At 46.6% G+C, this 14,287-nt stretch overlaps 1 protein-coding gene across 1 annotated transcript; it reads left to right on the top strand.

The window, feature by feature from the left end:
* The first annotated feature begins 378 nt into the window (after positions 1–378).
* On the top strand, positions 379–14,057 carry LOC120753298 (uncharacterized). Its single transcript, XM_040065382.2, has 2 exons — positions 379–739; positions 12,026–14,057. Exons 1-2 carry the CDS (start codon positions 379–381, stop codon positions 12,457–12,459), a joined length of 795 nt encoding a protein of 264 aa, XP_039921316.1. The 3' UTR covers positions 12,460–14,057.
* Positions 14,058–14,287: the final 230 nt, after the last annotated feature.

The raw sequence follows: 14,287 nt of genomic DNA, 5'->3' as shown, positions 1-14,287 counted from the left end.
CCACCGGCCGGGACAGTGACCGGGCTCGTTTCCTTTCTAGGGATGGTGCTCCCGTGCTGGGACAGGGAAGAGTGAGGCGGGGAGCGGTGGCTTGCAGGACGCGCGTACTTCTCGTCCGGGAGACAGCGGCCGCCGCCCGCTGCGGGACCGGCAGCGGCGGGATGCCGTCCCCGCCTCACCCGCGCACCGGACCGCGCCGGGGGTGTGCCGGGGGCGGAGCGGGCCGGGCCGGGCGGCGGCGGGGGCGGAGCGGCGCGGAGCGCGGACAGCCGGCCGCGGGAGTCGGCGCGGCCGCGGGGAGGTATGTCCGTGCCCGTGCCCGTGCCCGTGTCCGTGTCCGCGCCCGTGCCCGTGCCCGGCGGCGGGCGGTGAGCGGCCATGCCGCGCAGGGCGGAGAGGTGCCTGCAGATCGCCCCGCACTCCCTGGCCATCGTCCTGGACGCCGCGGCCGGGGGGCGGCCCGGGGGCGACGGTGCCGACGGTGCCTGCGCGGGGCCGGCGGCGGAGCTGGGCCGCCACCGCATCGGCTACGAGATCTTCGCGGACTTCAAGCGGGAGAACATGCAGCACTTCTGGGACCGGAGGGCCACGGCGGCGGTGGCCGAGACCTTCTTCCTGGGCTGGATCGATGAGCAGGTGCTGCTGGTGCAGGGCAAGGAGGAGCACCTGGAGGTGCTGCGGCAGGGCTGGGCGCGCCGCTCCCTCAAGCCCCCCAGCGGCTTCCACATCAAGTGCCTGGGTAGGTGCCGCCGGGCCGGGCCGGGGCCCGCAGGGCTGCCCCGGGACACCCGCCGCAGGTGCCCGGCGGGGTCAGGGGGCGGGGGCGGAAAGGGGACCCTCCTCGCCGCGGGGTTTAGCTCCCGAAAGTGGGTGTGCGCGAAAAGGGTGAGGCGGGACGGGAGCGCTGGCATTACGGGGATGCGGCTAATGGTGCTGCGCGGGAGAGCTGCCCACGGCTGCGCGGTCGGTCGGAGAGCTGCGTTCCCCCGTTCCCTTCAGCGGGCGAGGGTAAAAACATAAACTGCAGGAGTCGGAATATACCCCCTGCAGGGTGAAGTGCCCGCCGGCCTCCCACGGGCCGGCTCCGCCCGCAGCGTGCTCCCGGGGCTGCTTGCTTCGGGAGTTGAAAGTTCTGTTTAGTATTTCCAGGTGTACTAAAACAATATTTTACTTTATATTCGTCTCTACGCGCTAGATCAAACTTGTGTTGCTGTGAAGGTGTCTTTCACAGCGAGAAGTAGTAGCAGGAGATGAGCAACATGCGGTTGCTTGCGGTGCAGGGCAGGTGGCTTTTGGAGCCGTGAACGGCAGGTCTGCTATGCCGTGGTGGGCTGAAGTTTCAAGTTACGGTGTGATTCTCTGGACAAAACACACCTCATCCTGAATTTTCTCTAGGAAACGAAAAAATCCTAGCATGGAGAGCAAAAATATTTCAGCACTTACTTTGACTTACGAAGAAAAACAATAGACATGGCCAAAAAACCAACCCAACCCTTCCACCACCACCCTCAAACGCCAAGATATAAAGCTGTGGTTATTTGGTGGGTATACCAGAGAGTTGTGAAGAAAACAAAGCAGTTTTTCTTAGGATTTAAAGCAACTCAACATTCATTGCAGCTAGAAACATGCAGCCTCTCTTGTAGAGAAAAGGAGAATTGTGAGAATTTGCTTTATTGCTGGCTTAATTACTTGCCATGGCTGCTGCAGTGATGATGAGGCAAACTGTCCTTGTGTACAATTTATATCATCTATGTCGTATGCAGCAGGCACCATGAACAGGTCACAATGCTAAAGATGCTCTCTCTGTGCTGGAAGTTTCAGATCCTTAAAACAGGATGCTTCCATGCATTTCTGTTTAAAAAAATTAGCTGAGTAAGGGTCCTGAAAAGAATGGAACATGAATAACCGAGGTTTCCCAGTTTCCTGTTTTTAATCTGGCTTTTGAATGTTTTTTGCTGCCTTTGTCCTTTTGAACAAGCAATGCAGACTCTTATAATTTCTAGTTATTAGCAGTCTTTTCCCTTGCAGAGTTGTCAGACACTTGTCTGTCACTCACGGTTTCCCCAGCAGATTTACTTGAATATTACCATTTTTTTCTGTGCTGAGAGGGAAGGTCAAGACAAGTTGCCCTGTTCAAAATGAACTGATGGACATTTTTCCTCATAATAGCCAATTTTCATTTGAACTTCAGGTGACAAGGCAGTGTTGCAGAGCAGGTGGTTAATCCTGTTCTAGTGATAGAAAGGTTTTGTGTGGTCCACCACTATTTGGAGAAGGGAAGAGGCTGGGCTGTGGTTAGTGCTAGCTGCTCAGCCTAGCTCATCTGGGCTTTTTGGGTGCAGTTGGATGGAGGATGAAGAGCTTTTGAATTTGCCCTGTCACTTGATGGAGTATCAGAGTCAGTGTTTGATTTTTGGGGTATATTGGACCTTGCTCCCTGGGTGACATTCCTCAGCCTGCTGCCCAGGAGGGCTGTGGGGAGGTGCACTCTAACCTTGACTTTAGTAAAGTCACCCAAGGAATGTAAACAGCTCTTTGTGGCCTGTCTTAAAATATGGACACAAAACTTTTGCTAGAAGTTCATGTTAATAAGTAAGCTCACTGGTGTGCAAATAATATGCATTCCTTTGGGGGGTTATCTTTGCTGCAAACTTACAAAAACATGGAGCCAGAATTTTTCAATTGGCTTTAAAAATAGCAAATGCCTCTCAGCATTTGATTAAAGGCTATGAAAGAAGAGCAGGGACCTGTTGGAGTCTTGCCTGTTGCGTAGTACCTTAGCTGTGTTAAATATGATGGGAGGAACTGATTGACTTTTATTTTTTTCCACTTTTTTTTTTTTTTTTTTTTTTTTCCATTCCCAGACTGATAATTCAGATCTTGTATCTAAGTAGATTCAATTGCACTTACTGTAAAGTTAAAGAATTGTCAAAATAATGGGCTTGGCCTGTGGGCATGAGCATCTGCTTAAATGCATGTAATTGTATTTTCAACATAATTAGGTACCTAATGTGTAAATGGCTGTGACTTATTGAGGAGCTCTCTCACACTTTATTATCTACTTTGTTTCATTAAAGCAGCAAGTAACTCATAGACAAAAAGAAAAAGTCCCAATGCTATCCAGCTTTAAAAAATGTCGTTGGTATCTTAGGTTGATACGAAAACTTGCCTGCTGGGAGTTGCAGAATAGTAATATTTTACTCCTGTTAATAAATAACTGGTAGGGTCAAGGGGAAAAAGTGGCACAGTGTTTGTGATGAAGGTGACATTTTTGTTTTCTCTTGCTTGGTTGTCCCGGTGTTGTGGTGGGAATAGGGGTTGCCATGCCTGGACATGGGGGAACTGACCAGGGGGTCTTTCTCTGCACCCCTGGGCCATTTGAATACCTGGACAATGCTATGATAAGTTGTGGGGTCGGTTCTTGTCTCATTTCTCAGCTGGCTGTCTCTTTGCAGACAGGTGGGGACAGATTTCTGCCTCACCTGCCCCTGGAGTCCAGCTGGGATGGAGTAGCTGGATGACCAGCTGCCTGTCCCAGGGTGGTGTGGGAGGAGCATCCCAACCTCCTGGTGCTGTCTAGCACAGGAGAAGGGACAGAAGGGTCTCCTCAGCTGTACAACCTCCATGCACAGGTAGTAGGGAGCCTTGGACAACACTTCCTTCCCCTATATTATGTTAAGTGCTAATATGACACAGAAATCACAACTGCAGCCTGACTTTCAAACCTCTGCTTGGCTCTGGTGGGTTATGGTGACTGTGGAGATAATAAGCGGAGGAAAAAGTAGCTGGTGAGGAGGAGGGAATACTAAACTTCTAGTGTGCATAGCATGTTTTCTGCTGCTGGAATTGTAAAATGTAAACCAGGAGAGACTCACTGCTGAATAGTCTTCCCACATTTAAGTCACCCTGGCTTCATAATGAAAAGTTCATGAAAGTATAATCTGTAGTTAACAGGGACTGGACAGTCCTACTGTGCTCAGTGCAGGTGTACCTGAGCCACAAAGTGAATGGATTAAAATCCACATGAGACTCCAGTGTCTGAAGATTTGAATTATAAAATTAGACTGTAGAATTAAATACAGCAGGATTATGAAGCACATGAGAAATTTGCTTATAGCACTGACATCTTAGGCCTGGAGGGTACAGAGGATGAAGTCACTCATGTGTGACTTTTAAACTTGCTCCTCTGGCAGTTTTCTTAAGCTAAATGGTTACGCCATAAAAGCTTGCTTAGTGACCAGTTTTGCAGTGATCAAAGTTATTTGGGTGTTAGGAAATTGTTGGGTGCATTGAGGTTTTTAAGTTGGCAGATGGGAAACTTTGGGAAACATAAGTAGTCTTTGAATAAAGAGAATCCCCAAACCAGCACTTGCTTTTTACGGTGATTTAGGGGGTCAAGAAAGCCTTATGCAAATCTACGGGTCCAGTGATGAAATTCATTGTCTTCGGAAGCTCTCTTGTAACTTTGCAAGACTTTTGCAACTTAAGTCCTTAATGAGCGTTAGTATTTTAACAAGATTTCTCTTTTTGACACACCTTCTATTTGCACTCACTAATATTTGTCATCCTTGAAGCTGATTTTTTCTTTTTTTTTTTTTTTTTTAACCTTTCAGCTCTTCTGTGCTAGGTGCTGTCAGCGTAGCAGGGTGTTCCACCTCATTTTCATGTCTTCATCACCCTTTGTGTTCCCAGATGAGACTTCCTTCTGTATCTCTTGCTCTTGATTTCTGTGTCACGGACAATGGGCATCTTTGAGAGGTTTTCATACGCTTCACAGAAGGGCCATGCCCTTTTGTAAAGGTTGCATGAAAAGAAGTGACCAAACTTTATAATAACCCTTTGGCCGTGCTCAGAACAATTTCTCCAATTAGAAGCTGATGTTTAGATGGAGTTTTAAAGAAATGTATGTGCAATAATTAAACTAACTAGCGGGAGTTATAATTCAGTAAAGACTGCAGGGCCGGGCTGTTGTGCATTGTTCCTGCTTGGCCAAGCGTAGGGGGGGAACTTTTTTTGCCACGCTGGGAGTTGGAGCTAAGTGCTCCCTTTCTTTTCTCTTCCTGCCATATCCTCTCATGCCACCAAAAAATTAAATTAACACCCCACCAGTTTAGGTTCGGTAATTCTCACAATAAATTTTGCAGTCATTAGTGAGTGGTTATGGTGAAGTGTAGACTGTTGGACATTAAATGTTATCCATCTATGGACATTTAAAAATCATGAATTCCTTTTTTTCTCCCAATTATCTCCTTTATTTAATGAAAATTTCTCTTCAGAGAGGGAGCGTTAGTTTTCACAGTAATAATAAGTCCCGTGACTTTACCACACACTCAACTACACTTTTGTATGCCTTGTGGTATTACCATGGGAAATTCTGTGGATTTAAACAACTTTTTTTTTTCTCCTTCTCTACCACTCCAACCTAGAGCCAGTTAGAGATTCACTAAGCACTTTCTATATCTCTGAGGTGGTTATTGGAGTCTGAAAAGAAAAGGGTAAGCTTAAGCTTATGGCCAGGCTGAAGTGCTTATGAATTTACTCCCAACTCTGAGTAAAGAGCTTCACTGCTCAAAAGTGTTGGGTTGGGCCTTTAATGTAATTTGTAAAAGCAGCTTTCAGAGGCTGGGGAGACAGAGACAAGTGCTAAATGAGTATGGACTGCATATAAAGTGCCTGATTTCTCAGTATGTGGTTTGTACTTGTGTTGTGGGAATGAAGTCTTAGAGTCAGAATTGCTTTCTGCTCTTTAAAGAAAACTCTGGATGGCCTGCAAGGCTAGTGCTAGTCATCAAAAATGTATTGTGAAAGTAAAAAGAACACAAGGGAAGGAAAGATATGGCCTATTTTATTTAATTTTTTCACTCAAAGCAGCTTCTCTTGAACAAGAAACGTCAAATACACAGATCTGTAGTATTCATTGTGCAGCTCAAGGGAAGGATTTATAAGGTTAATAGCCAGCTAGTACTGTCTCCCCACCTCCTTCCTCCCCACAAAGAGCACCATTGTATAGGAAAGCATCTTTTCCGGTGGCAAAAAAGTCATGCAGCCTTGCAAGTTAAGCGCGTGCTCTATGTAGAAAGCAATGCTGTAAGGGAACCGTGGTGGCCAAGAGCAGCCCTTGGCCATGGGGCTTTGACAAAGCAAGAGATCTCTCACTCTCTCCATCTCTTTGTTTGTGCATGAGGGTCTGGTCTTTAATTAAATGCTCCTCATTCCCTTCCTCAAAGGGCCCTTGTCTTTGCCAGGGAGCAGCACAGTGGGTGTTCACTGAATGAAGCCCTTGTGAGGTGTTCCCAGCACTTAAGTGGGCTCCTGGGCTGGCAGCATCATTTGCCACCAGACCAATGACTGAATCACCTTTCCATCTGTCTCGCTCTTCTTTTTTACATATTCGCTCAGTCTTTTTAAATCCAAAAATGACTAAGGTCTCCGGGGTCATGCAATGGATAACCATGGAGTTGCTAGTCACAGGCACCTCCATCCTGCCTGCTCATTTTTACTATTTTGTAATATGAAAACTCAGTTGTGTTTCCCCTTTTGTCCATCTTTGGAATTTGCTAGTAAGAGACGTGGTTAAATACTTTACTTACCAAAGTGTAATGATTTTAATTGACAACATGTGTTTAAAATTTTGCTTTGAATGAGTTTTGATTCAAAGAATGGCTTGGGTGGGAAGGGACCTTAACAATAATCTCATTCCAACCCCTGTGCCGTGGCCAGGGAAGCTTCCACTAGACCAGGTTGCTCAGAACTCCATCCAACCTGACTTTCAGTGCTTCCAGGGATGGGACACCCCTAGCTTCTTTCGACCACCTGTTCCAGCACCTCACCACCCTCACAGTAAAGAATTTTGTGCTAGTATCTATGCTAAACCTACTCTCTTTCCGTTTAAGGCCATTTCCCTTGTCCTATCACTACATGCCCTTGTGAAAAGTCTCTTTTCCAGCTTTCTTGCAGGCCTGCTTTAGGTACTGGAGGTACAAGAAGGCCTCCCCAGAGTCTTCTCAGTCCATCTCTATGAGAGAAGTGCTCCAGCTCCTGAGCCTGGAGAGATGTGCACTTAATGCACAGAGAAAGGTGCTAGGAAGGGTCAGCTGTGGCTGAAAACACTGCTGTTCCTGGGCCTGACTGGCATGTTTTTGTTCCAGCTCTTTTGTAAAAGTGATGATAACAAAGTTGATGCTCTCTCCCAGCACTTCTGGTGCTGTTTCCTCAAGCCATGATTTTGGGTGGTAAATCTCCTTTCTGCAGGCCAGGAGAATCACAACTTGTCCCCCAACAGAATGTGCCAAAGCATTACACATTCTTGTCTGCATTTTAGACGCTCTTTTGGAGGCTGTAGCAAAAAAGGTGCAACCCAGGTGGATTTGGCATCCTCCAAAACTCCTGGCATCAAAAGCTGCTTCCCAAGCAGTATCACTCCTTCCCTTGGCTACAGATAACGTGATGGGCAGGCTTCTCTTTTCTTTTAGTAGTCAAGGAATGCCTGAAGTGTTTAGAGAAAATAAAAACTGCAACCAGATGGTAGTTTCCTCTGCAGAAACTGAGGCTGTGAAATGTGAGGATGGAAGGAACGTCTTAATAGTTTTCTGTAATAACAGAAAATTTAACAGGGTTCTGAAAATTCAAGCTGTCTCCAAATTTTTCTTCGTTCTTTTCAATACAAAAACATAAATGTTTTGATTATTTTCTAATGATGTTGACTGCTGGGAATGTTATTGCAGTCTCTGGTTTCCGATTTTGAAACTGCTCTCTGGGTGGGCCAGATCTGGAAAGATTTTTAAGGATATTACATTCTTGGAATAAAATCCCTTCACCTAATGTGTAAACATGCTTCCTTCTGTCTGCTGTACTTGATCCCTCTATTTATGACCTGGGATTTTACCTGAGACCTGTGATGAGAAGTATCTGAATGTAAAGAATGTACAAACACATATATATTTTGATGAAAGTGTTTTCATGTTGATATTTGAGCAGGTCTTCATGCCTCCTTTTTAAATTGGGGTCCTGTTCTGAGCCACAGTAGTAATTGAGGACACATTCAAAGGTCAATAACTGCCTAGGGAATCTGAATAGGGGTTCTTCTAGTTGCATTTTTTTCCTGTAACAGAAAAACAATGGTATAATATTACCATCAGCGCTTATTAAGCTATATTTGGTTTTCTTATGGAAGCAAGTTACTATTCTGCACACTAAATTAATGCACAGAGTAATGACTTCTGTAGTGTATTTTCTGGACCTGGATATAATTCTAATCCATGTAATACGAGACTTTGTTGTTCTTGCACATGAGTGTTAGAGTCCAGGGCATTCCTTTGGTTGCCCTGGAGGGTCAGGGACCTGGGCAGGGGGGTCTGGGACCCCAGCCTAGAGCCCAGAGCTCAGAGAGACACTGGATTTGATTTCAGTCCATGGGAGAGGCTTCTTGCACTGCAGGAAGCATTGCAGGCCACAAGAGTGTAAAAATAGTAGTTTAGTATATCACAGGGTGAAAAAACAGTGAGTTTGGGATTCTTGGCATTGAAGTGAATGGGGCAAGATGGAGAATTTAGGGCGTTGTCCCTTTCTTCTTCCTTCTTGTTCCCTCACTCCATTTCTGCAGTGACGTTGGCACAAAGTAGTTAGTGAGGATTAGGTCAGAGTAAAGATGACCTTTTTAGTAATAGTGATAGACATTGGTAAGAAATAGTAAATAAAGAATACGTAGCAATTAGTATAAAAGATAAGGACAACCCAGAGACGGGGGGAGTCACCAGATGTCCGAGCCGCGGCAAACATCTTTTGGACACTGAGAAAATTGTAAGATAAGAACTAATAAACAAAGCATGTAACCTTGAAGACTCCGTCTTTTCCTGCGTTTGGCACAGAGCTTTGCAGAGGGCCAGAACTCTAAGACCACCTGAATGCCGGGGAATTTAAGCTCCAAAAAAGGAGCCCCCGACAAATGGCGTCCCTGGGTGGGCAGAAATTTCTGGCATCCCTGAGAGTGGACAGAAACAACTGCCGTCCCTGGGATGGGCAGAAACAACTGCCGTCCCCCAGATGGGACAGAAACAACTGGCACCCCAGATGGGACAGAAGCCACAGGCGTCTCTGGTCAGGCAGCCACAGGCGTCTCTGGATGCATGACATCTGGCATCCCTGAACGAGAAAAATAAGACCTCTGCAGCAACATCAAAGCTCTCAGAAGATCAAAGCCAAACAAAGACAACTCCGGAGAAGAAACACCTATCTGGCCAAGATGAAGAAGAACAGCTCGTTTTCAATTCGTCCCAGACGACGGTTTTCCAAAGGGCCCTGGAACCCGTCACCCTGAGATCTGCGGGCAGTGATCAGGACACCCTGAGGCGGAATGGACACAGCTGCAGCAAGCCTTTCGGCTTTGGTGAGACAGTGAGATTTAGAACACACACCATGGGGTCAAACATTTCACAAGAAAAGATTTCTAGACAGAAAAAAGACAGGATAGCTGCGAGGTTTGTAACCGCAGCGGGGAGAATTAAATTAGAAGTTATAACAAAAAATAGTAGCGAAAAGCAAGATAGCAGAGCTCTATCTGTGGGGCAGGGAGTGCCAGGAGACAGAGGAATGCTATCTTCAAGGTCAATAGCTCCTCCGGGGTATGGAGGAGGGGGAAACTCTCATGCATTTCAAGATTCGTCAGAAAATTCGTCAAAAACCCCAAAATTAATTCCAGGAAAAGGGAAGCTTTTAATTCACCCAAAAGAACAGGGGAAATTGAACATGCTTTTGTTTCAGGCAGTTTCAGGGCAAACCCCACATCCTTCCCGAGAGGGTGGGGGGAGAAACCCGCCGCGGAGTCCCTTTGCACATCCAAGGTCACTGTGAGACATCATCTCGCCGTTCCTTTCCCTCTCCGTGGAGGGACGGAGCGCGGGGGGGGAAGGCGGGGCGGCCGAGGCGCCGGGGAAGCAGCGCGCACAGAAAGTCGGTCCTAACATCTCGTCGGAGCGCGTCGGAGCGCGGGGAAGCGCGGACGGAAGACGCGTCGGGCGGGATAGAGGCGGACCGCGGGAGAGGTCAGTTTGCGCAGTGCGGGGGGTGTGAAACAGCGAGCAACGGAGCCGGAGCGGGGGGAGACCCGAGAACCGAGCAGGCGGCTTGGCGCACACAGATGACAAAAGCTAGGGGAAACAGAGCTCAAAACACATCCGCGTCGCAAAGCGCCGGGAGAGGGCTGCCGAACACGGAAGCACAGAGTCGAGAACTACAAATCCCAGAAAGCCATGCGGCATGTTCAAACGCAGGCGGGGCAGGGGCAGGGAAAGGCCCAAGGCACAATTCTGTTCAGAGGGGGGCAGATTCAAATGACGAAAGGGACGGGACGAGTCCTGAGCATGAGAGGGGGCGGGATATCCCGCCGGAGACCGCCGGGCCGGATCAGGCAGGGGCGGAACGGGCGGAGACGGAGCTGGCAGGGACGGGGCGTGGCCGAGGCGGGGAGAGCCTCGAAGGTACCACCCCCAGGCGGCTGACGTCGCGGGGCCAGACTCCGCCCACTTGCAGTTTCCAGGTCCCTGGATCTCCTGCTTATGGAGACTCAGGGGCAGCTGCAGGGATGTTACGGACGGGGGCACGTCCAAAAATATCTCAGATTTTACAGGTATTTCCAAGGAAAGAAGCTGCAGAAAAATTTGAGGATGCTCAGCAAACTCTGGTTCTTGTTCAGCGGGAGAAAGAGAAAGAAAAGGAAAAAGAAAAAGAAACAGGACCAAATGACGTGCAGCTTCCAAAACATCCTGGAGAGGATGAAGCAGCAGCAAAGCCACAAACAAAGGAGACAGTTTCAGAGGCAGACACCGCACAGGCTTCTGCCAAACCAGAATTCAGTCCAACAGAATGGACAGACATAAAGAAATGTTCAATGAGTGCAAAGGGCATGGATATGCCAGTGAGTTATGGTGCACAGAATGTAAACCCGAGATGGGAGAGTTTGGATCGTGAAGTTGTCAGGGATCTGATGAATCTTTTGAAAGGGGATTGTTTTGTAACATCATTGCCATTCTTTCTTGCAGTGTTGGGAGAAAAAATGCCGTTGTATGGGTTGATTTTTCAGTGGGATTCTTCACAAAAAGACCCATTGTTGATTTTAGAGTGGAATTTTTTATCTCACAGGTCTCTGAGGATGATCCTCACAAGTCAGGAAATGATAGCTCAGATCATCATCAAAGCTAGGACCAGGCTGCAAACAATGGCAGGCAAAGATTCTACAACAATTTACCTGCCTTTGAAAAAAGAATATTTTGATTGGGCATTGCAGAAATCAGAGAACTTGCAGATTGCATTGTTAGATCACTCTGGTGTTTGTACTATTCATTTCCCAAGTCACAGATTGTTGAAGGCAAAAATAAGTTTCAGGGAAAAGCCAAAGGATGACATCACAGGGGAATGGAAATCAGATATAAGAATAGTACAAGGGTCACCACAAATAGTAGAATTATCAGTAGTGGTCAGAATTTTAAGCTGTTTCAGCAACCTTTTGGTTTGATCACAAACTCAGCTTGTGTAGCTGGTGTAGTCGGGAGACTTAGAGATTCACTTTTGAGAAAAGTTGACAGTGAAAGTTTGTATTTATATTTGCTGTGCATGAGGACATTGTTGCAAAACAGAAAACATAAATACTTTGTCTCTGACATGAGGGCACATTCATCCATCCTGGGATTTTTGGTGGAAGGCAATGCACACGCAGACAAATTGACCATGACAATTTCAAGGACTTTACCAAACATTTTTGAACAGGCAAAATTGAATCATGCATTCTTTCATCAGAATGCTCAAGCACTAATGGGAAGTTTTCACATTTCCAAAAGTCAGGCAAAGGAAATCATTAGTGCTTGCCCAGATTGTGAGCTTGTGCAGTCTTCTGCATTCATGGGAGCAGTCAATCCAAGAGCAAAACTGAAGGAAAATCCTTTGGTTCTGATCAGAAACCCAGAAACAGGGCAAATTGAAGGGCCATTCAAATTAATAACTTGGGGCAAGGGATTTGCTTGTGTTTTCACAGCAGTTGGACTGGCAGCAAAGCACGTGAAATCATACCGAGTCCAGAAAACAGAGACAGACCACAAGACTGGAGGAAGAGAAGTGGGCAAGCAGACGGAAGCCGGTGTCAAGACAGCAGACATCCCTTCGTTCTACGTGCAAAAGAGACTTTGGGACTTGAGTTTTCTTTGGGGCTTGGGTGGTGTTGCATTTTTAGGGATTCCCAGGGAAAAGAGGGCATTGGAAATGAAAGAACTATCCTTGTGCCTCATTCTCTCCTTGGTTGCCTTGAGCAGTACGGCAGTTTTGCCCGCGGCTCAACCAAAAGAGAATGTTTGGGAAACTCTAGGCAATGCATCAGGTTTGAACACCATCTGCCTGACACACTCAAAGCCAGGGAAAACCTTTTTCAACATGTTTGGTGGAGTTGCCAGTGAGCAAATGACCGATTCCTGAAAACATCCCTCCAGTGATTTCAAAGTCCATTGTAAATTCAGTGGACCAATGGGGTGTTTGGATGAAATTCCTTCCTGTGGCTCCTTTTGAACCCCAGGAACTGGAAATTCTTGGGTCAGTCCAAATGCAATTCTGTGTGAAATTTGGCCTTTCCGGAGTGACAAAAAATAAAGCTACAGACGTCACTCCAGACATCAATTTTTACAGAAATTCATCATCTTGGTGTAATTACACTAAGATGCTGAAGAAACCATCCAATCATGTTCCAGCTCAGTTGCCGAGGGGAAATTTTTTCATTTGTGGGGACAAAATCTGGCCCACAATCCTAGCAAATGCCACAGGTGATCCATGCAGCAGTGGAATGCTTTCATTGCTAACACCCGACATGGCATTGATGAGAAAACTAAAACAGAGAGGGAAAAGATCGAGTTCAAATGTATGATCCAAGTTGTGGTGATGAGGTTCACATATGGAGCAAGGCTCAGAGAATTGCAGTTGCAATTTTTGCACCACAGGCAGCATCAGGAGCAGCCTTGACACAATTAGATCAAGTGGGTTGTTAGCTGAGCAAACATGCCTGAGCCATCTCTCTTGCACTGAGTGACATGTTGTTAGACATTGACAGTGTAAGACGAGCAAGTCTCCAAAACAGAGCAGCGACTGATGATCTTTTGCTGACCCATGGGCATGGGTGCGAGGAATTTGAGGGAATGTGCTGCATGAATTTTTCAGATCATTCCAAATTCATTCATGAGAACATCAGGCAATTGCAGGAGAATGTGAACAAACTTGAAGAAGCAACTGAGTCATGGATGGATAGAGTTTTCAATTTGTTTAACCTTTCACCATTGTGGAAGGAAATTTTGAAGATAGTTATATATATTTTAGTAGGGCTTGTAATCCTTCTCATGATTTTGCCGTGTTTGTTTCCATGCATACGGCAAACCATGGACAGAATGGCCAAGGAGGTGTTCTTGGTTCAAACAGGAGGGGGAGATGTTAGAGTCCAGGGCATTCCTTTGGTTGCCCTGGAGGGTCAGGGACCTGGGCAGGGGGGTCTGGGACCCCAGCCTAGAGCCCAGAGCTCAGAGAGACACTGGATTTGATTTCAGTCCATGGGAGAGGCTTCTTGCACTGCAGGAAGCATTGCAGGCCACAAGAGTGTAAAAATAGTAGTTTAGTATATCACAGGGTGAAAAAACAGTGAGTTTGGGATTCTTGGCATTGAAGTGAATGGGGCAAGATGGAGAATTTAGGGCGTTGTCCCTTTCTTCTTCCTTCTTGTTCCCTCACTCCATTTCTGCAGTGACGTTGGCACAAAGTAGTTAGTGAGGATTAGGTCAGAGTAAAGATGACCTTTTTAGTAATAGTGATAGACATTGGTAAGAAATAGTAAATAAAGAATACGTAGCAATTAGTATAAAAGATAAGGACAACCCAGAGACGGGGGGAGTCACCAGATGTCCGAGCCGCGGCAAACATCTTTTGGACACTGAGAAAATTGTAAGATAAGAACTAATAAACAAAGCATGTAACCTTGAAGACTCCGTCTTTTCCTGCGTTTGGCACAGAGCTTTGCAGAGGGCCAGAACTCTAAGACCACCTGAATGCCGGGGAATTTAAGCTCCAAAAAAGGAGCCCCCGACACATGAGGACAGGATGGGGTATCAAAATAGCAGAAGTTAGAGCAAAACAGCAACCTTTTAGCTTAACCTTGAATTCTGCCATCAGATAATTAATAAAGAAACATGCAGGTGTATCAAAGATTGCTGTTTTAGAAGTGCAAACTGATTCACTTAAGCTCTGGGAAACAACTCCAAATTTGGTT

This window comes from Hirundo rustica, chromosome 5 (assembly GCF_015227805.2).
Source record: "Hirundo rustica isolate bHirRus1 chromosome 5, bHirRus1.pri.v3, whole genome shotgun sequence".
NCBI classification, from domain to species: Eukaryota; Metazoa; Chordata; class Aves; order Passeriformes; family Hirundinidae; genus Hirundo; species Hirundo rustica.
Note: the sequence above shows the minus strand (reverse complement) of the source record. Positions and strands in the feature narration are given on the sequence as shown.

What these genes read in the sequence shown, in the direction of transcription:
- LOC120753298 (XM_040065382.2), top strand. Translation starts at nt 379, where the DNA reads ATGCCGCGCAGGGCGGAGAGGTGCCTGCAGATCGCCCCGCACTCCCTG. An exon ending in CTTCCACATCAAGTGCCTGG is followed by an intron (nt 740 to 12,025) that starts GTAGGTGCCGCC and finishes GTGTTTTCACAG; the next exon opens with CAGTTGGACTGGCAGCAAAG.